At 35.7% G+C, this 26,508-nt stretch overlaps 1 protein-coding gene across 2 annotated transcripts; it reads left to right on the top strand.

Moving 5' to 3' along the window:
- The first annotated feature begins 8,800 nt into the window (after positions 1-8,800).
- Positions 8,801-23,839, top strand: LOC104110254 (histone-lysine N-methyltransferase ASHH1). Of its 2 annotated transcripts, none has more exons than XM_009619704.4 (11): positions 8,801-8,980; positions 10,073-10,128; positions 15,309-15,373; positions 16,063-16,219; positions 18,809-18,895; positions 19,178-19,262; positions 19,337-19,430; positions 19,565-19,763; positions 20,897-20,931; positions 21,824-22,256; positions 23,297-23,839. In XM_009619704.4, the coding sequence occupies exons 2-11, from the start codon at positions 10,096-10,098 to the stop codon at positions 23,591-23,593; spliced, it is 1,485 nt and encodes a 494-aa protein (XP_009617999.1). In that variant the 5' UTR covers positions 8,801-8,980; positions 10,073-10,095; the 3' UTR covers positions 23,594-23,839. The 2 variants fall into 2 exon arrangements, with proteins under 2 accessions (XP_009617999.1, XP_009618000.1); XM_009619705.4 differs by having other exon boundaries at positions 8,842-8,980; positions 10,057-10,128.
- Positions 23,840-26,508: the final 2,669 nt, after the last annotated feature.

Genomic DNA, 26,508 nt, shown 5'->3' with positions numbered 1-26,508 from the left:
GCCAAAAGAACTGCCTGTGTATGCGGTCACTATACAGTCCGCATAACCGTTATGCGGTCGCATGATGCATCGCATAACAGTTATGCGATCGCATAATTACTTCCAATTGGTCCAATTAACTGCCTCACTCTGCGGACTGACTCTGCGGCCATTATGCAGTCCGCAGAGTAATTCTGCGGTCGCATAATGGACCGCAGAAATGTACTTTTCCTCCAAATATTTTTCTTTACTTTCCGGTGCATTGTTCAACCCAAAATGTCCGAGCCGCGGCTCACAAGCTCGCCATGAAGAATTTCTACAATCCTCAAACACGTAAGCCTAGTCCGACACCATGAAACATTATTTTCTTTGCAAAATTTACGAGGCTTACCACTTAAGTACTTCGAAATTTTTCGGAGTGTTACAATTTTGGCTTCAACGGACGTTAATCTTGAAACAAAACAATTCAAACAACATTTCATTCTCAACCACTACAATCAGATTCCTACGATTCCTTACACAACACTACAATCAAGAACGTGAGCTTTAGCACATTAGCAACACAAATTCTTGCCAATTCCTACAAGCTCCTACAAAGACACTACAACGTGATTTTTTCAACTAACGAGATTTCTTAGCATAGTAGCAACGTGAAATTTTGCGGTTCTAAAGGAGTACGGTGCAATCTTTTCCAAGAACATCATACAGATTTTTCCCTACTCCATGTATGTTAAGGCTATCCCTTCTTTCTTTTTGGCATGATCAATAAGACACGAACGAAACGTGCAAATGCACAATTTTCATAAATGACTATTCATAAAAATATTAGGGGTGTCTATATTTTTGATTCCCCATGGGAATTATTATTATATCTTTTGTTCATGGGTCTCAGAAAAATATGTATTTGATAAACTTTATCCGTCATGCATATTATTTTTATGATATTTCGAGAAAATCTTATTAACATATTTCTTATGCATTTCATGCATTTATACATATACATTGAATCATGACCAGATGGCGTTATATATATATATATATATATATATATATATATGGGATATGGGAAAAGGTTACGGCATTATATACGCACCACCACCTGATCAGCTGGTATACGTTGATGATTTGCCCACAATGACCGAAATGATATGATGGGATGCCCTTAGAGGCTTGATGATGTTATGAACACATATACCTATGCATGGTATGACATTTATACACATATGCATGACATTATAAAAATGAAATGATTCACAGAGCTATGCAGACGTACATGTCGAGTCTTTTACTCCATGTTTCTCTAATATCTATTATTTACTGATTTGCATTCCTTACATACTCGGTATATTATTTGTACTGACGTCCCTTTTGCCTAGGGACACTACATATCATGCCCGCAGCTCTCGATAGACATGTCGAGAGTTCTCTAAGTAGGCTATCAGCTCAGCGGAAGATGTTGGTATGCTCCATTTGCTCCGGAGTTGTTATTGGTTAGTATGATTTGGACATGTATTGATTGGTATGGCGGGGCTCTGTCCTGACCTTGATGACATTTAGGTATCCTTAGAGGCTTGTAGACATATGACGTGTAAGTGAAAGATTGTACGGCCTTGTCGGCCTATGTTCAGTGTAATTTTGGTCTTATAGGCCCTTTTTCACATGTATAAGTTTTTATATCAGATTGGGTCATCCTATTATATTTATTCTGGTTAACCCATGATGGCCCATTTTGCCCATTTGCAAATGACAGTACGATAAGAATGATATGTAACATTGGTACTCGGTTGAGTAAGGTGCCGGGTGCTCGTCGTGACCCTTCGGTTTAGGTCGTGACAGGGAGGAGCACAAAATCCCGCTACTCACACTCTGGAGCAGGAGGCTCCTTAGTATCAGACTCCAGCAGCCCTGCCAGTTGGGGTGGTTCAGTCGATTGTTGCGGCACACGCCGGTGATAGGCCCGCTATGTTTTTTGAGGCTTTGTTGAGGTTGGACATGTTTACCAAGCTCTTTCATGTTCATTTCAGTGGTGCACCTTCTGAGGACCCACAAGATTATCTAGACCATTGCCACGAGCTCTTGCGGAACATGGGTATAGTTGAGACCAATGGGTTGATTTCGCAGTGTTTCAGATGACTAGTTCCGCCAAGAGGTGGTGGAGAGATTATATGTTGAATAGACCAGCTGGGTCTCCTACACTTACCTGGGATCAATTCTCATAGCTACTTATAGAGAAGCTCATTCCTGTCACTCCGAGAGAGGATTACCGCAGGCAGTTTGAGCGTCTTCAGTAGGGTAGTATGATGATTACCCAGTATGAGACTCGATTTGTGGACCTTGCTTGCCATGCCATTATCTTGCTTCCTACTAGATGGAGAGAGTGAGGAGATTCATTTATGGGCTCACTTTCACTATCAGGTTACAGATGGCCAAAGATACCGAAAGTGATATTTCTTTCTAGACGACCGTAAATATTTCTAGATAGATCGAGATGGTTCGTGCCTAGGAGAGGGGGCCAGTGTCTGATAAGAGGCCTCGCCGTTCCGGTAGTTTCAGTGGTGCCTCATATGGAGGTAGGGGTACTTTTGGTAGAGGCCAACCTCCCAGGCCATTTCAGTCACCGCTTCAGGCATCTCACAGTGCTTTAGGGAGTCGTGGTCCTTATGTGCCTTACTCTGGGCAGCCAACCTACAGTGCACCATCAGCTCCTATTAGTGCGCCTCCAATTTAGAGCTATCACCGTGGTTATCTGGCCCGTTTGGGTCAGCTTCAGCTTTAGCAACCACAACAACAAGATGGGTGTTTTGAGTGTGGAGTTACTAGTCACATCAGGAGGCTCTGTCCGAGATTATTGGACGGCATGCCATAACAGAGTTCTCGTGCCATGATTCTGGCACCGGTTGCTCCACCGCCCACTCAGCCCGCTAGAGGCAGGGGTCAGCCAGCCAGAGGTGGAGGTCATACCGTTAGAGGTAGAGGTCAGTCAGCTAGAGGTCGTCCTAGAGACGTAGGTCATAGTAGTGGGGCCCAACCCCAATTTTATGCTTTCCCAACTAGGCGGCAAAGTCATCTGATGTCGTTATCACAAGTATTGTTCCAGTTTACCAAAGAGATGCTTCAGTTCTATTTGATCCGGGTTCTACTTATTCCTACATGTCATCCTATTTTGCTTCATATTTGGTTGTGCCTCGTGATTCTTTGAGTGCTCATGTGTATGTGTTCACGCTTGTGGGAGATTCTATTATTGTAGATCGCGTTTATCTCTCATGTGTGATTACTATTAGGAGTCTCGAGACTAGTGTAGATCTCCTACTTCTTGATATGGTAGACTTCGATGTTATCTTGGGTATGGATTGCCTATCACCTTATCATGTTATATTAGACTGTCACGCCAAGACGATGACCTTAGCCATGCAAGTGTTACCTCTATTAGAGTGGAGGGGGAAGCCTAACAATTCTACTAGAAAGATTATTTCCCATGTGAAAGCTTAGCTCATGGTCGAGAAGGGGTATCTAGCTTATTTGGCCTATATTTGCGATTCTAGTATGGAGGTTCCTTCCATGGATTCAGTACCAGTTGTTCGTGAGTTTCCATAGGTATTTCCTGCAGATCTGCTGGAGATGCCACCCGACAGAGATATTGACTTTTGTATTGATTTGGCTCCGGGTACTTAGTCCATTTCTATTCTACCATACCGTATGGCCCTGCCGGAGTTGAAGGAATTGAAGGAGCAGTTGCAAGATTTTCTAGATAAGGGATTCATTAGACCTAGTATCTCACCCTGCGGTGCACCCGTGTTGTTCGTGAAGAAGAAATATGGGTCATATAGACTATCGGTAGTTGAAAAAAGTCACTATCAAGAACAAGTATTTGTTGCCAAGGATTGATGACTTATTTGATCAGTTTTAGGGTACCAAGGTGTTTTCGAAGATTGATTTGAGGTCTAGCTACCATCAGTTGAAGATTAGGGCATCTGATGCCCCTAAGACGGCTTTTCGAAACTCGGTCTGGGCATTATGAGTTTCTAATGATGTTATTTGGGCTGACAAATGCTCCAACAACATTTATGGATTTCATGAAAAGGGTGTTCAAGCCTTATTTGGATTCTTTTGTGATTGTATTCATTGATGATATCTTGATCTACTTCCGCAGTCGAGATGAGCTTGACCAACATCTTCAGATTATACTTCAGACTCTTGAGAAATAGCTAGTTATATGCCAAGTTTTCAAAGTGTGAGTTTTAGTTAGACTCAGTCGCCTTTTTGGGGCATGTTGTATCGGTAGAGGGCATAAATGTGGATCCTAAGAAGATTGAGTCAGTCCAGAACTAGTCTAGACTTACTACAGCTACAGAGATCCGGAGTTTCCTAGGTTTGGTGGGTTATTATCGCTGGTTTGTGGAGGGGATTTTTATCCATAGCAGCCCCATTGACTAGATTGACCCAGAAGGATGTCCTTTAGATGGTCGGATGAGCGTGAGTTGATCTTTAACTACGACGCCAATGTTGGTATTGCCCACAGGTTCATGATCTTACATGGTATATTATGATTCATCTCGTATTGGGTTTGGTGCAGTATTGATGCAGGATGGAAGGGTGATTGCATACGCGTCGCGGCAGTTGAAGGTTCATGAGAAGAATTACCATGTTCATGACTTAAAAATTGGCAGCTATTGTTCATGCGCTGAAGATTTGGAGGCACTATCTTTACAGCGTGTCATGTGAGGTATTCACGGATCATCGTAGTCTACAATATTTGTTCAAGCAAAAGAATCTCAACTTGAGGCAGAGGAGGTGGTTGGAGCTGTTGAAAGACTATGATATCACTATTTTGTATCATTCCGGGAAGGCCAATGTGGGGGCCGATGCCTTGAGTAGAAAGGCTGTGAGCATGGGTAGCCCTGCGTATATTCCAGTTGGTGAGAGGCCACTTGCAGCAGATGTTTAGGCTTTGTTCAATCAGTTCGTGAGGTTAGATTTTTCGGAGCCTAGTCGTGTCCTCGCTTGCACAGTCTTTCGGTCTTCCTTGTGTGAGCGCATCAGAGAGCGTCAGTATGATGACCCCATTTGCTTGTCCTTAAGGACACGGTGCGGCACGGTGGTGTCGTTAGTGATGATGAAGTGAAGTTAGTAACTCTCTACTTTTTTAATATTGTTTTTTAAAAATTTAGCCAAGAATCAAACAAAAAATAACACCTCCCGAATATACTAATATTTTAAAAAAATCTTTATTTAATTAGCACCAACTCAAATATTTGTCAAGCCTTCTTTTGCCATTATGGTCATTTTGTTTTCAAGAAATTTCTCTCCCTGTGGTACCAAATCAAATTATATAAGTACATTAAGGTATTAATATATTTCTTATTTTGCTAAATGAAAAACGAGATTTTCTCTTTTCAAGCTAGCTAATTGCTACCAAAGATAAAATGTATTTTTTGTTGGCTTTTATTGGATTAGGAAATACCAAAATATAAAACGATTAGTACAAGAATAAAAGAGTATTATTGGTTATTGTTATTGTTGTTAATACAGAGTATTACTTTTCTTTGACCATTATGGAAGGGGTATTATAGTTTCCTCACGTATCCATGTACAATTGTCAATTGATTTTTAAAAATCAATTAAATTAATCGAATCGAACCAATTATTAGGTTTCTTTTAATAAAATCGTAGGTTCTTATATAAATCTATAACCGTACAAATGATTAACGTAGGTTTTTAATTTTACAAAAATAAATCGCAAAAATATTGAACCGTACAAAATAATTTTATATAACAAAAATGTATTTTATATATTAAGTTTAAAGATAACAAAACACTATTTTTTCCGCTGGGCCTTGTGATTATAGCCAACTAGTAACTAAAATAATGTCTCAACGCCTTGTGATTATAGCCAACTAGTAACTAAAATAATGTCTCAACTTCCAAACCTGTTATGCTATTCCTATTGAAACTAGATTAGTTCTAGATGGTATCTTGAGTAGCAAGTCACAAGGTATTCCAAAGATCTTGAGTAACAAGTCATAAGGTATTGATATCTTTCCTCTCGTATGATTTAGATTTTTCTTATTGAATACTTAATCTTCTAATAGACTCTAGTCTTGTGTTCCATCTTCATTCCTTGCTTAATTTCTCTTACGTTGTAATAAAATAGTGGGATGGATCTCTATTCTGGCTTTCTTTCATATTCCCTATCTTTTTTAAACAGTAAAAATATCCAGAGAATTTTGCTGAATTCCTAAGTATATTATTGCATTCTAACTTCTATTAGCGATTCTTATATGATATTTTAAGAAAAATATCTTAAATTAACCGAACTGTACAAATACCGAAGAGAAACCGTGATGATTGAGATGGTTTCGAAAAATTTAATTTTGGTTATATAAAATAGAGTAAGAGAAAAATTGATATAGTACACATTTTATAAAATAACCGATTGAACCGAACCATTGACACCTATATCCACGCTATTAAAACAAGTGTGAAATGAAATGAATTTTAGATACTTTACATTTTAACTCCTTGTGACCTTCCGTAATGAAGTTAAGTTATTTTTAATGTTATTTAATACTAACCATTTAATTACTCCATTTAATATTATTTCTTAGAGTTTTTTCTTTTTCAAGTTTTGCTGGCTAGGTTCATACTGAAGGGAAACTAAACGGGGTGTAACGTAGTAAAACATTTATTATCAAATCATATTAATTTACTACCATTAGCTAATAAATTCATTTAATGATGCATATTAAATATTATATAAAATAAGTATATATATCTTGCACTTATTGCTTTGATGCTAATTCTAATAAACTTTTTTTGTTCCAACCCATGCTTATATTCCAATAGCAAAGATTTGTTATAAATCATGTAGCAATAATTCAATTGTAATTACATGAACTCAGATAGCACTTGTTCTATTCAAAGATCTTCCTCATAAGTCATACTCTCCTATTAACTATTTTGTTTTTGAAACAATGCATATGTCACACCTTAAACTTGTTCAAAAAAATTAGTTACCTTGCTAAGAAAATTTCAGCTTTATTTGTTGATGGTGTATACACGCGCCAGTGTAGGACACCATTCAAAAATTTTAATCACTTTTTTAACCTTTCCTCTTCTTCAACATTATGGTCCAAAGCGTGGAATTCGCCGGTGTTCAATAAAGGGATAATATGTCGTGCAACTTATGTAATTTTTCCTTAAAATTAACTTTTTCTGATAAGAGTGGGTTGCTCTAGTAGTAAGCACCCTCCACTTTCAACCAAGAGTTTGTGAGTTCGAGTCACCCCATGGGTAAGGTGAGGAGTTCTTGGAGGGAGGGAGCCGATGGTCTATCGGAAACAGCCTTTCTACCTCATGGTAGAGGAAATGTCTGCATACACATTACCCTCCACAAACCCCACAACCTCAGGGTAGAGGAAATGTCTGCGTACACACTACCCTCCCTAAACCCCACTAGTGGATTATACTGAATTGTTGTTGTTGTAATTTTTTCGGATAAATTTAGCGTGCAACTTATATATTTTTCCTTGATTTTTAATTGAAATTTTACCTCCTATAGCAAAGGTATACACCCTATTATTATAAACCAAAATTATTTTAAAATATTATTTTCTATAGTTACTTTTTATATTTTATAGCAAAATAGGTATTTATGGTATATACTACTATTGAAGCATGAAATACGCTATTTATATTTTTCCTCTCTTTTTTTTTCAATTAACACAAGATTCTCTCTCAGGTTTTTTTTTTCTTTCTCTCTCTTTTCCAGAGACTCAAGCCCTAATATTGATGGCCGGCGAGAAAGAAGAATCTCTCTCTTCGAACAACTTCCCCTCACAAGCTTTATAAATTAGCAATACAACATAGATATTTACGAATTACCTACGGGATTTTTCCTCTTTTGACATTTGTTTTTCCCTTTTGATTTTTCTTTTCGCGTTTGTTGCTTAACTTGAGGGCTGCAATGATGATTTACTAACATTTGTTGGCATATGATTTCATATTTTTCTTTGGTAACCTAAAAGGAAAATTGATTTAGTGATTATAAATTTGTTATACGGATTCGACGAACTTTCTTCTCTTCTTGGCCGGAAAACGCCATCTCCGACAAACTTTCTCTCTTCTTTGCTATTTAGTCACATACAATGATACAAAATACATTGTATTCTATACAAATTCACTCAAACACATTGTATTTTTATATAAATATATTTTTTGCGTATATTTTATGTATTTCGCAGATTTGTATTTTCTTAATACAACTGAATACACCTGTATTCATGCATATTGTACTTACATTATATATGAATACAAGATATAAATATTGAAATACAACAATAATAAAAAAATATTGAAACACACTAAATACAAAAGTTAAATACAACATTTATATACAACTGAAAAATTATTCTAATTAACTAGGATGATAATGAGACATGTTAGAATTGATTTTGTTGAGTTATATTAGGAGTGTATTACGCTAATTGATATTATTTTTGTTATTAGATAGATGGGCATACATATTTTAAAGCTGATTGCCGTTACTGTATTCATGAATACATGGCGCGAATACATGTGAATACATGCGCGTACAACTGGACTGGCGCGAATATATCGAATACACTACCATAATAATTGAATAATAACTATAGGAAGTAATTATGTATATGGTAGCTATAAAATGTTATTTTTAATTCATGCTTAAATTAAAGAACTCATCAAAAAGAAGGCCCAAAAAAAGAGGTGGTTCCGTGGACAAGCGTAAACGACGTCGTAACTATAAGTCTTCAAATATTTCTGTCATTAAACCCAAGTTTTGTCAGCTACCTTAAAACCTTTGCCAACCGTCTGAAAATCTGGGCTGTGAGTGACACAATCTGATTCTGCTTTTCTCACAATACACACACACTCACTCGCTGTTTTTGTATATATATAGAAGAATACAAGATGGTGATTCAGGTTCCAGGAAAAAACCCTTCTTCCTGTAAACCCTGCGGCAAAGGTTAGCTGAATTTTACTCTCTTTTCTTCATTTTTCTTTCATACGTTAAACATATATGTGAAGCACTCATTTCATGCCTTAGTGTATAGTACTTAAAATTAGCTTTTTTATATATCCACATTGAATTAATTAATCAGGAATTCGGATTTTATCTAATTATAACATTTTCTGGTGTTTGAGAAATTTCAGGCATTGAATAAACCTGTTTTTGAGAAATTTGCTTTTTAAAAGATTTTTATGGGTCAAGGTTCCTTTTTATCTTTTTATTTTTGTCGTTGAAGTGGTAATTCTGATTTTATCTAGAATTTTAATATTTACAGGCATTGAATTAATTAACCCGTTTTAGTTTTCAAGATTTTTCTGTGTTGAATGGGGAATTCTGATTTTATCTCCTTTTTTTTTTGTAACATTTACTGGTGTTTGAGAAATTTTTCTTAAAGGAACCGAATAAGCCTTTTTCTTTATGAAATTTGCTTTGATTTTTTTAAAGGTTTTTGTTTTGGGTCGAGACTTTTTTTTCTTGTTCTTTTTGTTGTTGAAGGGGTAATTCTGATTTTATCTAGAATTTTAATATTTACAGCAATTGGGTAACCTGTTTTTTAGAAATTTGCTTTGTTTTTTAAAGAGTTTTATGGGTCAACTTTTTTTTTTCTTTTTATTTTTTGTTGAAGGGGTAATTCTTATTTTTATCTAAAATAGGCATTGGTTAATTATGTTTTTGAGAAATTTCGCTGTTTGAATTATTTTGGTTTTTCAAGCTCCTTTTTTTCCTTGGTAGAAGGGACTTCAGATTTTTCTAAATTGTTTATTCATATGTAAGAGAAGCAACAAAATTGAACTTTTTCTTCTTGGCGGGCAGTTTACATTTCTAGAACCGGTAGCATAAAAATGGACAATTTTTAGTTGACAAGCACACCCATCAATGGCTATTTTTTTTTTTTTTTTTGTGTGTGAGTGAGTGATCCTGTATGTCTGTGTGTGTTATCTTGTGTGTGCGAGTGATCCTTTTTTGTGTGTGTATGTGTGTGTGATCTTGTGCTTGGATAAGAAATTGATGAAACCTTTTTTGTTGTTGAGTTTTTGGAGTTTTCAGATTTCTGATCAGAGGTTGCGTAGATGCTGAATTCAGACGAAGACAAAAGCAATGTGGTATGCCTAAGTTCATGTTATCTGAATCTCAAGCCCGTTATAAAACTTTAAAGTATGATTTTGTATGGACTGACTGTGTGTTCTTGAGGAACTATAGTATTTCTAAGCTACTTGCTCCCAGCAGCAATAAGATATGAGGAAACAGAGAAATAAAGGAAGATCCATTCAAGGAGATCTTAGAACTAGAAAGAAAGATGCAGTGGTCTTATTTTCTTTACATCATCATGTGAAGCCTGGAAGGACATGCAATATTTAACACAAGATAATATTCACCTTGGTACTTGATACCTCAAAAAGGCGTCTCTTTTTTTCCTTTGTTTTTCTAATTTGTCTCATCCTTCTTTAGAGGATGTAATGTTAGAAAGAATGAAGAACATGCTTTTCCTTTTCGCTTGTGCACGTTAAAATGACTAAAATCTACCTCTAACTGTAACTTCTTGAGAAGAGCAGTACTGTATTGAAAGCTTTGTTTTGATATTTGGATTACTAGTGGTCTTTGATGAGGAACTAGAGACCACTGTGGAAGAGAGTTGTAGTTCTAATGTGTGTATATGCCAGTGTTATCAAAGGCAGAAAGCGCAAAAAGCAATGAAGTCTGTTGGGGCTTTAAGCGCAAAAAAACACGAGTTTTACGAAAAAAAACACATGGAATAAAATAGAGAATGAAATTGAAGAATAATAAAACTATGGACAAAGGAATTAAACTTTTTTTACAATTACGTGAGAATTTTATTATTTAATGTCGCCTCTTCAGGATATCGCCCATTTACGATGAGACATATGATTTAGTGTCTTGTGACTGCACTAAAGCGCTGGCTAAGTGAGATGAAGCCGGCAGCCCGGTGCGCAAAGCATTCCCCATTTATGCACGATCCGGGGAAGGGCCGTACTCCAAGGGATGTGAGATGAAGCGCTCAACCTATTTTTTACCTAACTTGAGGGCTTAAGCGCGCATTAAAGAAGTTTTTGACAACACTGACGTGCACATACAATTTGCTTTCCTAATGCTTAAAGTAATTATAGTCGTTGGCCCTTCATGGTAAACTTGATGTTCCAACTCGAGAATTCAAGTGTTATTTTCACTGAAGGAGAATCAAATTGAATTGAAAGTCATAAGATTTGTTAAGGGTTTAAGTAGAAGTCTTAGTAGTGGTAGATTCTAAATTGTCAAGTATTGAAGTAATCTTCTGTATTATGGAATAACATTTTCACAAATTTTCCGTGCACAGTAAACTATCCATATATAGATAGAATTCCACTTTGAATATAATATGTTTGGTATTACTTTAATATCAAAACATGAATTTTAGTAATTTAGGTATGCTTAAGTTAGTCGGGGTACCACAATTATTTATATAAAAAAAAAATAGAAAAAGAAAACTTAGGATCAAACTTTTGGTGTGTGTTAAGTGACCCATCGATAGAGAGAATGAGTTGTTGTCTTATAAGGTTTCAGCAATTCTCATCTACCGAATTAGCTTTTGGGTTTGAGTTAGACTTAAGGTTCATTTCTTAATATGGTATTATAGTAGACCCTTATTCTTGGTGTATCTAATGTTGAGCCCCCAATGTACTTGAACTCTACTTTCTATTTTCTTGCAAAACTACTTAACACCGTTCATGAGCGAAACCTTGCAGAATACCAAGTTACCCTCCATGAACTCCAAGTCTCGATGTCGCTTGTCCAAATCGGACTTTTGACGACTTTGAGCGGTTTTCAACCTTTCCTGAATGAATTTGACTTTTTCCATGGCTTAGTAGGCTAAGCCGGGGCTCACCAATAAAGCTCTATGTAGTAGTGCTCCATTGCAATATTTGAACCTATACCATGAAGGTAAATGGGGTGAGTATAAAAATACCAAGTAAGTCTCCTCGACTTTCGTCTAAACAATAAGACAAGTATTTTGAGATTTTATTAATTTACATGAGAAATATGGTTTTTATATTAAAGTGCATGTTTGGGGAAGGGGTGTTAAGTGTGAGCATTGATTGAGGGAATGAGTTATGTCTCATTATATGGTTTTAGGCAATTCTCAACTTGTAAGCTAATTTTTGGAGTTAAGTTAGGTTCACAGTATCTTCTTAACAACGTGACCTTGAAAATACATTTTCAGGTCAACCAATTTAACTTTTATTGAATCAATACCTCTTTAATCTCTTCCTTTTATTTGACACTTTACTAGACCAATAACCCTTATTCTATGAAAAGCATACCCTTTAAGGATTAATTATCTTAGAGTTGAAATTCCTATTGTCGACCTACTTAAAATTAACGAAGTTATACAATTATGGAATAACTTTTATACTCATATAAAGCTTTCGTGATTGGTAGGTCTGCATTTCCTTTTAGACATGTTGTCAAAAGTGGAAAATGTGGAAAGATGCCAAGATTTGCCGGAGATTTTAAGACAAAGAGCAATGAGAGCATGAGATTTTCTAAGGCACAAATAAAGAAAATACATAGTATATATTGTCGACATGTCTGACCATCTTATCATAAAGTTAAGCTGTCAGAGAGAGCAGGTTTTGATTCTGGGAGATGGAGTTCATACTTTATTTACTTAATTATGTCTTCAATATGCCACTTCACGTGAGGATCTGATTCTTTTTTGTTATGATCCAAGCATGTGGAAGTTCTTTTTGATAGCGTGCGGCAATGAAACTCAAATATAGGACCTTTGTCTATTTTAATACCATGTTGAATTGTGTGATGCAACAGAAAATAATTATAAAGATAAACAACAAAAATTTTCAGCTACTACTAACGGTTAATATATCGCATTGACAACTATATTTTTATTACTTAGTGCTGGTCTTTCAATACAGAGCCGGTGCAGGCTTTTGGTGGCAATTAGTGCCTGCACTGAAGTGCCGCCTAAGCGAGAAGTTTCCAACTATGCTGCACCTAGCTTCAAGGTTTAACATAACAAATTATTTGTTGTGACCTTAGATTTGAGCTCCTCTGACCATCATAGGCAGAATAAAGCATTGGAATGGTTCATTATATTATAGAACTTTAGTAAGGTTTTACATCACACATGAGATATAGAACTCAATATTAACTTGTTAGCTTGAATGGTTGGAGGGAGGATTTTCTATTCAAGGAAAGACATTTTTATATGGAAAAAAAGAAAAGTACGTGAATTTTGTTAGAGCAAAGAGACTGAAAATTTTCTTAAATGCCTTTAAGAAAGTGCCAGTTGTGAAACTTTAATGATGTAGCTTTGCCTTGTTTAGCCATAAATGGGCCTATTGATGTTATATCTTAATTTTTTAACCACTTTTCACTAGAATAATATTTCTAAAAAGGAACAGTCTATTTTGACGCTTAGTAAACTAGATTCACTGTTCTACTATCAAATTTTGTCTGTGTCTGAACACAAGAAAAGTAGAAAAAGTGATGGAGTTGTAAAATCGTTCTCTTTACCCCCCTTGCCCCTTTTGTATACGGTGAAAAGAAGAACAATGAATAAGGGAAAAACGAAGATTGGAGAGAAAATTTTGAGGAAACAAGAGTTAGAATTTTATGAATTACCTTCTTCGAGTAGATCTAATCAAAATCAGATCCGTCGCAGGAGGGCATTTCAAACAACTATCTTGGTTTGATTTTACTTGTTTGATTTCGAATGTTGAGAACCATACTCCTTTTGGCATTTGATATATCTAGATACCCATTGACAAGTTAGATGCATGCACTCATCTTTTATTCTTTATTTAGCATTTCTAACTTAAATTAAAGATTATTTATTTCTATTTAAGTCTTGCAAGTCTCGACGAAGCTTTCCTTGGGTTAAATGGGAAAAGATTGAATGAGTTTAGATCTAAAGCTTACCGTTTCTATATGATATAATTATTGATTCCAAATGTATTCTTCCTTTTTATGATGGTGGTGGTGGCCCAGCCAGCGTGTGCGCCCTTCGACTATTCCACCTGGTATATGCTACCTCCCAACAGCACATGTACCGGGTAACTCTGTCCATTAACGCTTAGGCAGATGGGAAGAAATCACCTAGTATTTTTTTCTTCCCCTAGTATTCTAGATCGTTTATGCGTCACATGAAATGTGATGCTTTCATGTGACGATGTGGACTTGACTTGGTGTGACACTGTGGACTTGCTGAAATCACGAGAAGACTGAACCCGGCAAACCGATGATAAGATTAGTGCAGCATTTTGAACATGTATATATACTACATGTCGGCTCAATTATAAATAAATAAAAATTTCTAGTATTTGGATCCTGAGATTGTCGGTTGGTAGCCTGCTATATACCTATCAATAGCTGTGCTATTTTAAATAGAATAGTAAGTGGTAACACCCATCCACCAAAAAAAGAGAGAAAAGATTGGTAACATACCAGCACACCCCTACCAAGGTTTCGAGGCATTGGCTCGAATGTGAAAATTTGAAGACATAAATTTAAGAAAATTAGAAACAATTTTGAGGATATTATGTTCTGTTAGGTACTTATATGGGTTTGATATTATTGGGCAAAAAGGTGCATCTTTGAAATTGGGTAGTTTTCAGCGATTTTTTCTAGTAGACCCTGCTGCTTTAACTTGTATTGACCATTTAAACATGTGATATTGAGTCAACACATGTCTAGAGTACTCTACTTCGTTCTTGCCTTCTAACTAACTAGTTGGAAGTTGTAGTTCCTCAACAAAGCCAGGTTCTTTCTCTCGACAAAAGTGGGCATATTGAAAAATGTTGATGAAAAATAAAGCACTTATACACTCTTTTGGGACTATATTGACCCCTTTCAGAAGAAAGGAGCGATAGTCATACACATCGTACAGTTCCAGCACTGTCTTAGTGCTGCTGTTTTAAATTAAATTTACTTATGAAAATAGTGGGCATATTGAATATCCTAGTGGTTTGTCTGGTTGATGTGACATTGCTGCATTCAATTGTACCTTATTATCGAGTTACTTCATCTGCCCTTCCATCAAAACATGGATGCACACGTCGGTTACATTGTTTGTGTAATCAATTAGCTATATGATATTTGATTTGTTTATTGTCAGTCATATATATGCTAGATTAATACTGTATAATAATGTTTATGGAGCCAATATAATAAATGCAGCCCCTTTGCTCATACATAAGTGATTTTCCATTACAGTACGCCATTCCATGTATATCAAGTGACAAGGTGAATTATTTTTGTTTTTTTGAAGGTCCAACTGCCTGAAGGAGTAACGCCATTTATACATATTAATCAGAATGAGTTTTTAGGGCGAAAGTGAGCTCAATTCCTTTCTTTGCTTCTTTTAATGATGATCTCCCTGCCAATTGCTGCATTCTTTCTTTTGATAATTATGAGTACCACTTGAATGGTATGTTGTCTATAGTCATGATCCAAACATCTTAGTTCCAGATATCAAAGATCTGGAAACTGTGGCTATACGAAAGAGATTGGTTCTTAATACTATTTCACTGGTAAGATAAAACTAGACCCAAAAAAAAACTTTGATTAATTATTGTACCCTGTTCCATGTTGTGCCAAGATGCTGTGGAAGTATGGATCTAATGGCAAGAAAATGAGTAGAAGAAGAAATTTGAACTCCAGTTTATGATTATCTGGTCAAGCTTACAGGGAAGAACTTTCTGTGAGTCGAAACTAATGTTGTATAATGCTTATGTTTCATCTTTTTCTTTGTTCAATTGAATGGAGAAGCATAATTTCTTTCTGTCATAGAGAAATAAATATCTTTTTCATACCTAAGAAAGTTTTCGTGTCCTACATGCTCATTTTGTGGTTTATGGCTTTCTGTCTTTCAAGATTGAAGCTTCTGATGCCTTAACTTGAATCCCAAATAATCACCATAAAGAAGAGAAAGAAAACCTGTGCCCCAAAAGATGCATACCTTGATCCGTTCACCTTGATTTAGTGAAGTCAATTTTAATGTGGAATGTTCTATTGTCTTACAGACATAAGAAGCTGAAAGAAGAGGATATCGCTATTTGTGAGTGCAAGTATGATGCCAGTGATCCTGAAAGTGCATGTGGAGAAAGATGCTTGAATGTACTGACCAGCACTGAATGTACACCAGGATACTGTCATTGTGGTGAGAATTGCAGGAATCAGGTAAATTAGATGATTCCGTTAATTAGTTGAACATTCTCTCTGATGTTTCTCTTTATTAGTACAGTTTACAGTGGTCTTCCTGATTTCTAAACTAACAACAGATTTTATGGGAAGTGCACCAAATTTGTGTTACCATTATGTGTTGAGAAAGAGAGTGAAAGTAGTGGTATTTTAGAACTTCTATGATAAGCTCAAAAAAGCCATGTCACACCATTACCTTTCTTAGTGCTATTCTAATACAATTATTACCTTCTGAAGTAAAAAACCATGTCACACCATTTTTCATAGCTTCTCCTTGGTGTTTATTATTTGTGGATGGGTGTATAGATTTTATAAAAATACTTCTTTGGAACTAGAAAACTATCAAAAAAGCAAAAAAAGGAAAAAAATAAATGCTGCAAATTTTGAGAAAAGCTTTTATGCAGTCCTGAAACTATTCAACCAAGAACCGCCAAAAGCATTTCTACAACCAATCCTGAAATTATTCTACCATAAACTTTTTCTAAAATTAGCTTTAAACCATCTTATTATCCTAAAAAGGTCAAAGCATCTCCTCCCTGCATGGTGTGCAAAGGTTCAAAGCACTTCAACATGCTGTTCCTCATTTATTTCATGGGACAGCTTTATCTAGTTTCTTGTCTTGGTAATTTTCCATGCTTTTACTTCTATATGTTTCTTCTTTATCAGTGTCCTTATGCTACCTTTTCCTAAGCGCATCATGGGACTCTTCCTCATACCCAAGTAGATCACCGGCTATTATTCTAAACATTTCCCTCCCTATCAGCCACTAAGAAATCAAGATCTTCATATCAATCTGGAACAGAGAGCTTCTAGACGGCTGGAAGTGTTCTTCTTCTGCGATAAACAAACCTTTTTTAAAATAAGTCTGCTATAACTGAACCTTTGTCTTACCTTCCTCCATCATGTTTGTTTTTCCGTCACCCACCCTCTTGAGATGAACCATCAGATTGGAGGCCTATGGCAAACTGTTTCCTGCATCTACTGCTTTATGAGTGTCCATTTGTTGCTTCTCTTCTTTCACCTTCCATTGGGTAAGTTTTGCCCACTTCAAGCCACCTCTGTACTGTAAAACTATTCTAAAATACAGGTTTATGCTTGTGGTCCTGACCTACTAGTGATTGCTTCCCATACAGGGTTAGGGGTAGCCCTCATATTCTTTGATCGATAATTCCACACATCCTTTCTTACAGCTGATGTCAAATTATTCTTGAATTTTTTTACTTTTTTCTTTTCTGGTTGGTTTGAGGAAGACTTAATTCCTTAATATTTCGAACCAGTTGTTCAATTCACATTTCTTCAGTTATTGACAGACATGTGAAGTCAATGAGCTACCATTTAGAAGTACATGTGATCGAGTCATTGACGCTATCACGCCAACCACATCAGCAATATATTGCGCATCACTAGTCTCCATCAATTGCCACATAAACAGCCACATTATTTAACATGTCAAGTAAATATTTCATGTTGACTAACCTGTCTTGTTATTTCACTCTAGAAAACTTGTCGAATCAAGTCTTGTTGTCAGCAAAAAATTCTAGAAATCAAGTATTCACGTGGTAAGAGCGGCGCATATGATCTATTGATTGCCTGATCAAAAAATAAACTTGATTGTGATAGTTAGAATATGTTTATATTTTTCTTATATGTACAGGATTAATTGTACCAAATCTTATATGAAATATTCTTAATTATTGTACTATAAGTCTATCATTAGGCATCTATGTAACTAGGAAATCTTCCTTATTTTGTGTAGGCTAAACTCCTATAAGGAGCTCTATTGTATGTTGTAAACCGCTAACTACTGAACATTTTCTCCCTTCTTTTCTCTCGTTTCATACCTTTGATTATAAACATCTTTTGGCTGTTTAAAACACCATATGTTGCTCATTCTAGAGGTTTATGTGTGATATGAGGAAGCTGAGTTGCATAAAATTTTCATCCTATGCTCGTGCAGCAAAGCGTGTTATCGTTACATATGTGACACCCTAGCGTGTGCTCTTTATAACTGTAAGTAGTGACTCATTTGTTTAAAGATTTGGTTGTAGCAAGAAGATTCTTTGGAAAGGTGTGATATTTGGGTTTGGTTGATGTTTTGTGATAAAATGCAACTATCAAGTACTCTGGCATCGCTATATTTGTACAGCAGGTTTCCTATTTTATCGCAGTGTGATTAGATGATGCTTTGGAATCTAGTGGTTCATCTATCAGATATGTCGAGGTACTGGGAATCACTGTTTGGTTGAACTTGCTTTGTTCCGAGCAGTTACTGTATAGCATAATTCCTCCTAGTTTTTTACCTAGTTATTCCTTGATAAACAAAAACCTAAAAGTAAAAATAATTGCTGCTTGTCATTTTGTTCTTTGCGTGTTTAGAATTTTCTTTCGTCACTTAATTTATCCTTTCATCTACTGCAAGTAGGAGTTTCTAGTTCCCTATATGCGGTTGACTGCTTCAATAACTAATGGGAGACTCTACTCAGTGCCGTATTTGAAAGATACAGAGTGAGTGTCATTTTAGATATTTTAAGGTATATTGTTTTGAAGTGTTTTGCTTTCTATCCACAGAGATTCCAGAAATGTGAATACGCGAAAACCAAGTTGTTCAGGACTGAAGGGCGTGGTTGGGGTCTTTTAGCTGATGAGAATATAAAGGTAATTCTGCTGAAGCAACCAGCCTATTTTCTTTTCGGCTGACCAATTAATTTTTTATAGCATAGTTTCAGCATATATAAAAAGATTTTTCTTTCTTTTACCTTTTCTTATAAAAGAATTTTCTTTTCTTGACGATCACGTGAAGAGAAAATGTCCATAGCTGAGCCTATCAAATTTGAGTTCTCTGCAATATATCAGAGGCTTTTGCTCAGTAACTGTAATTATGGCTTATTCTTAATTAGCCGCAATCAACCAATTGTTCTTCTCTCTTTACATGATTAGGCTGGACAGTTTATCATTGAATACTCTGGAGAAGTGATATCATCTGAAGAAGCGAAGAAAAGGTCTCAGGCTTATGAAGCTCATGGTAAGTTATCAGCATTGGGGATGGTTGTCAATGCATCTACAGATCACTACTACAATTTCGCATGATTTGTGCAGGGCTTAAGGATGCGTACATAATTTCTCTGAATGCTAACTATTTCATTGATGCCACCCGGAAGGGAAGTTTTGCAAGATTCATAAATCATTCTTGGTAAGTGCTGAAATGTCAGTTGTCAAATTGTTAAAAAGTGAAATAACATGCAGATCTTGGTCAGTCAGTGGCATATTATTATGGTTAATTGGTTTGGAATGACAGCACTGATACTGTGTTCCTGAATTTCCCAGCCATCCAAATTGTGAAACAAGGAAATGGACAGTGTTAGGGGAAACAAGGGTAGGAATATTTGCAAAGCAAGATATATCTGTTGGAACGGAGTTGGCATATAACTATAATTTTGAGTGGTATGGGGGTGCAACTGTTCGTTGTCTATGTGGAGCTGCAAACTGTTCTATATTTCTGGGTGCCAAGTCTCAAGGATTCCAGGTAACATATGGTTTCTTGTGAATTGTTATATCTAGAATGCCCTTTATAGCATCATTTCACTTATTCCTTCTTGCCTGAATTCAAACAACAAACAGATTTATGATTTATGCATATAGATTGAATTTTCTAGTCACATACTACAATCCGCGAATCACATGTTGTAGTATGGTGTATCTTAACAAACTCAGTCTCTCTTTCTGGTCATAGTCTGCTCTTTAATGAAGGGTATTAAAATTGTTGCAGAGTTGTGACATCTTAAGAGAATGATTCCTTTTCTTTCTCTGCTTCAGTGAAGATGTTATCATCTTCTTCTGTTAAGATCCTGTACTTCCAAATGTGAAGCTCTCGATGTCGGCCAGTCATTTTCCTTTTCCTTCTTTACATATATCTCCTCCCTTCATCCAAGGGCCTAAAATGCACCACAATATAAGGACCTTAAATTTTCTTACAGGATGAAGAGCGTGTTGCTTTTGAGGCTGAAAAGAGGAAGTGATCCAGGATAAACGCTTATTGCACTGATCGGGGAAAAAATAAAAATAAAAGATAAATGCTCTTTGCTTATTATGTTTGATTTTAGAACACCACACTGGAAGTCTATGTAGTAAATGTCTTCTTCCTTTCCTCATTAGAGCTTGGTTGACTGAGGGTATTACTGATAAGCCTCAGTATTGAACTGTTTTGAATTAGCATGTAAACCGATTGTCACTCTCTCTCAGGACAAGAGCACTGTGTTGTAACCCTGAGACCTTGAATACACAATTTTAGGGGGGGGGGGGGGTGTTAAAAATCACACCAATCATAGATTTCAGAGTTGATTTGAGATTGTCTGAGGAGGAACTATAATTCCAACTGATGCAAATAGTAGAATTAAGTACTTCAAATGAAATTTAATGAGAAATAATATGACTCCCAGCACAGCCTTTGTGCTGATTACATATATAACATGTTACCTTTCTCAGCAAAAAGAAGAAGCGGTAAAAGTGCTCATATTGATAAACATAACAAAGAAGGGGGGAGATCCTATTGGCATATGCTTTCTTCTGTTTTCTAGAGCATAGTAGATGTTTCTAAATTCGGTACGAGTCTGTGAATCACATTTTTCTTATTCTTTGTTGCCTTTTATCTTGGCTCAGGAGTATAACCATGTTTGGGAAGATGGGGATGTCAGGTAATGCTCAACTTTGTTTGTTGTATTTCTTACAAATCTTGAGCTTCCAGTTCTATTAACTTGATTTGGTTTGTTCTGTTGATACCTTTATGCAATAGGCAGTGGATATTAAAACGTAAAAGTCAATGAAAGCGAAAACCATAATTAAAGTAAAGTGGGTACAGCTGTGTTAGAATTGGAAATTTCTCCTCGTCTATTTTCTTCTTCTGTTTGTTTCTTTTAATTTTTTTTAAAGTGGTAATTGTGCTCTTCATCCTATTGTTATTGTTAACTCAATAAAAAACCCGAATTTTTTTTTTCTTTCAAATTACGGAAAAAGAAGTGGACCTTTGGATTCACAACTAGGAGACTGGACCTGTATGTTTTTTCTTAGAAGATTGAAGTAGTCTGGCATTCAGCATATTGTCCTAGATCTTCAAAGTTTCAGATTTATCTCCAGTAATTCTTCAGGAACTGATCTCTTTCCATTACTTCTACATCTTGATTCTCTCTGTAGAAGAGAAACATCAGTGACACCATTCAAACCTTGGAGAGATAGATAAATTATGAAACATTGTTCTGTTTATAAAATCTTACCATTCTCAACAAAATAAAATAAAATAAGGGACTGATTGCTAATATACAAAGCATAGTTAATATTCAGATGAAATGTAAGATTTTTCTCCTATTACAGTTGACAAATAAGTGAACTGCCTTAACTATATTATTCAGTTAGAAAGTAAAGCTCAAGTCCTCCAACACTGAACCAAAATGAAACACGTTCGAGAATTTTTATTGGAGAAAATTTTTATTGGAGAAAATTCTCGAAGATATTGTAGTTGGGTGCTACAGCGTTTATAGCATTCTTTTTAATTGTTGAATACTTGTTTCAATCTGGCTAATCTTAATGCAGATATTCAGTGGAGGAAGTTCCACTTTATGACTCGGCAGAAGATGAACCTTTTCCAGTGATTTCTGGAAGTGGAACTAGTGGAGGAAATGAGCACACTACGTGCAAGTTGGAACTAAATGCTGTGGAACCCCATTATTCAGCTCCACCCGGCAGCATCGAAGTAAAAGCAACGACGACTGAGGTGAATGAGCAGGGTCAGTTGTATCCTATAGATATCCAGCAACAATTTCAGCAGGCAAATCCAATATCTCGCATCCGAAGTAATAGCACATCTAGAAATTATAATATTGGATCTGGTTCAACACCAAAGAAGAAGTCTCAGCATATTCCCAAGCGAAAGGTCAAATCTTCCAACCGTAAGCAAGTGAATGATGCCGATTTTGCTGAAATGTTTGCATCAAAGGAAGCACGGGAAGAAGTTACTAAGTACGAGGTATGATCCCTTTTTCTTTGTCACACGTCATGGTTTAGGGAACTATAATATCCACTTTATCGACTTTTTCTTTCATATTCTTTCCTGGGCTTGTCAAAGAGACTAATGTTTCAACTCCATTTAACTTGATGAGCTCCTCTTTAGATAAAGTTATGGATTTATGAGTATGTGCTCTAAGGAGTAGTATAGCTTTAACGTAACTCCAAATTTGCCTCCTTGCTCCAACCATATTATATGTGTTCTCTCTCAATCTTCTCTCTTGTTCGTTTTATATATTGTTATGGATATTACTTCTTTCAATTTTGTGCTTCGCAGTGGAACATAGTTCTATTCTGTTATACACACAGCATATTGATGGCCATATTTGTACTCCTACACACTTCAACAATGCCAAAGTTTTACTGATTACTCAACCCTCCACCTTTCTCAGCCTGAGTCCTTTTTTTCTGTTGGACCATAGCAACACTGTCTGCTATGTTTTCACTGATTTTGGAAGCAGTCTAGATGCCTTTGCTGGGGGAACCCTTCCTTGCATTCTTTCTATGTTTTCAGTTGTTTTATATCAGTAATGGTATTGTAGTAGTGCGTAGGAGTTTTCAAAATGTAGAATGGTGATGTGTTGTTGAAAATCCTTCGAAGTTGGAAATGTTTTTAGCATCTTTTCAGTGGATTTGGATCATTATCTATTCTTTACCACTTGCGAGAGGAGAGGGAACGAGAAAACCTGAAAGAGGGGGTGGGGGGAGGTTGGCAGGTTGGATAGCATCATTTTTATGTGTTTTAATATGCTTCCAAGTAGTAACTGTTATCATTATGATTGCAACATCCATGCCCCCTCCCCCACACGCGCACACAACTCTCCCCACATAAAAAAAGAAGAGAATCTCCACATTTCTCTCTTTGCGAGGGCTCATTGACAATTTATAAATGCTGTTTCAGGTATGGGTAGTTAAACTAGTGATGAAATAGTAGCTCATTTTGCGGAAGGAGAAAACCTAATTGTAATTTTTTTGAACACTTCTGCCAATACGGTCATGTAGGGGATAAAAAATGAAGCCGCTTTGAAGCTCAATTCCATATATGATGAAATTCGCCCTGCCATTGAAGAGCATGGGCGGGACAACCAGGATAGTGTGCCCACCAGCGTAGCAGAGAAGTGGATCGAAGCAAGCTGCTCCAAATACAAGGCAGATTTTGATTTCTACTTTTCTGTGATCAAGAATGTGATGTGCCCTCGTCCAGCAACCAACGCTGATGCAGCGGGGCCTTCTGAAGGAGGAGCCGAACCTCAAACAGCCAATGCTGAAGTCAAGCCTTCTGAAGGAGAAGCTGAATGAAGTATTTGGCAAATCAATGAACTTTAAATCTGGTATTTGATACCATTTGATCTTGAAACAATTTCGGACAAATTCCTGTTGTAAGTTAGGCTGGACATGGAAACTTAGGTTTTTACCAAACTAGACTTTGGTTGCTTATCTTGCAGTCTTTCTCAGAGTTTGAAAACTAAAGGTTCAGGACATGGAAACTTAGGTTTTACCTAATATGATGGTTGGACATATCATACTATATTTTTGATTGATCTCTATGCTTCTCTACCCCTCTTATTTGACATGTTTTCTATGCATATACACAGGACAAACAAATGTAAAACAGTTTATGATAGAATTCATGCGCAACCACTTAACCATTCTGGGAATTTCATGCATAACCGTTACACCATTCCTTGGGGGAAAAATTTACCCCCATTTGGTGTTTAGACCAAACCACTGAATACATGACAGTCTTTCGTATGCACTTTTATCGCTAACTATAGTTAATTACTCTATTTATCACTTAATCATGATACACTAATATGGTTGGTGTCAACACAATGAGATTTGGTATATCCAGCAGTTAAGCACGAACAACTTATACACTTTCCACTTTACCACTCTTATTCTTAATATAAAGGTATATATCTCTTATTTTTCTTAATAATGATTAATGATTAACTAAAAACATCATTTCGAAGGTACCCATCAATTTGAATTCTAGGTATTGTGCTAATGTAAAAACAGTAGTGTCCATCATTAGAACATACTTTTCTATTTAAATTTTATAACGTCGGACTTGCTCAATTTACTACTTTTTTTTTGTGCCGAATACTATGTCCTATTTTTATTTTGTTTCTGTTGTGCACACGCAAACCGTATGCAACTAAGTTGTTGAACTGGTAGTTTACTCATTAAAGAGATGCTCCTCACAAACTCTGACACAAGATAATTGCTTATAAAAGGAAATTATCTAACTGGTTTATGCATCTTATTTCTTTCTTCCTCTCCATAGTTTTAAAGGGCAAAAAAGGAGAACGAGCAACGACAGAACGATGGAATTGCTTCATCTTGCATCCAATCAAGAGCCAAAGAGACATAGGCTAGTTATAAAGACGATTCACACTATGAATCAATTTCAATCTCCTTTCTACAACTCAAAATTCTATCTTGAAGATCGTTGTTGAACAATGAACAAAAGGTCTCATGCTCACAATCTTATAGTTGTCTCAAGTGATTTGTAAAAAGATGGCGCCATCTTTTTTTCAGATTATTTGAGACTGAAATGTGAGTTTCTTATCTTTGATTCGTTCTTCTCACACGATCTTCAAGTGTGAGTTTTGGATTATAGAAAGGCGATTTGATTGATTCATAGTGAATCATCTTTATAACTAGCCTACTTTTCTTGGATTCATGATAGGATGCAAAATTAGATATGGTTATATAAAATAGTAGAACTCCAATAATAATACTACAAAGGAACAATTTCACTACAACTATCTACTCTTGGTGAATTTTATTTTCGCATACATACATACATACATCCATCCATACATACATACATACATACATACATACATACAAACATGCTTTAGTTGTATTGAATTATAATATAGCTAAGATCCTTTATATTATTTTCCGACAGTCGCATATACATGGGTATATTCTTTATTTGTAGTGAATTATAATGAGCCATTTTAGGTGTTCATTATGTGTTAAAAGATGAGGTGAAACATAACACATCACCCAATTCGTATAGTTGTTGAAATTGGATTCGGCACAAAAAAGTATTTAGATTTAAAAAGAAGATTAATTGTCAAAATATATTGAACATAAAAAAATAAAATAAAAATCGAGACCTAGCAAGACCTCCATAAAGATTGCAATCTTTAATGGAATAAGAAACTGAGCGCCATAAACCGGGTAAATCTGAACTTCAACGCCATCTTTTTTCAAAATATTTGAGACAACAACTATAAGATTTGAAATGCAAGCTTATGATCTTTGGTTCATTTTTCTCACACGGTCTGAGTGAGTTTTGGATTATAGCAAGGCGACTTGATTGATTCATATTAGTTCATTTTTATAATAAGCCTACTTTTCTTGATTTCAGAATCCAATAGTAGTACTACGAGAAACGATTCCACCATTTTGAGAAACTAGTTTTTTGGAATGAATGCAAAATTCTTTAGAAAAAATATATGTATTATATTACTTAACTCAATAAAGAAAAAAAAAAATTCTAATCCATGTATTTCACTTCACCTATAAACACCTTCTTGAGCTTTAAAATTACAGAAGTAAGAACTATCTGAAAATTGATAAAGATATACTATATACTACTAATCAAAGTTTTGATTCAACCGTACCCTTGAAAATCATGTATTGGATATATGTTTCTAAAGCTTGTAACTTCTTCATTACATTTTTTAAATTTGTATATTTTCATTCCTAAACATAATTAATACTATTGGTTTTTGGACATCTCTTTTCATATTCCTCTCTCTTTTTAATCTCCAAAATAGATCAAGGAAAGAAATTGAAGCACAAACTTATTATTACGGATGCAATTTATGAATACTAAACCAGCGTACGCAAGGTAAAAAATTAAACCATACTTTAGCATATACCAAGTAATGTAAGTTACTTCCATTTAGCACACATGATAAGTAGTCAATAATCATAAACAACATAAAAGTAAGGACATGCAAAAAATAAATTGCATTTTTATATCTTTTTCAGTCATAAACAACACCAAAACAATCCAACAAATCAATGTGCCTCAACATAGGCAGCATGCGCCGAAGGTAAACAAGAAAGGTGCGGCAAGGAGAAACAAAAGAAATAAATAGATTTTCATCCATACCCACCATAAAAAATTGATAATGAAGTACAACAAAAATTTCCCAATGCAAATTTATACAAAAAGAACTTGTGGCAGC

The sequence above is a fragment of the Nicotiana tomentosiformis genome, chromosome 11 (genome assembly GCF_000390325.3).
Source record: "Nicotiana tomentosiformis chromosome 11, ASM39032v3, whole genome shotgun sequence".
NCBI lineage: Eukaryota > Viridiplantae > Streptophyta > Magnoliopsida > Solanales > Solanaceae > Nicotiana > Nicotiana tomentosiformis.
Note: the sequence above shows the minus strand (reverse complement) of the source record. Positions and strands in the feature narration are given on the sequence as shown.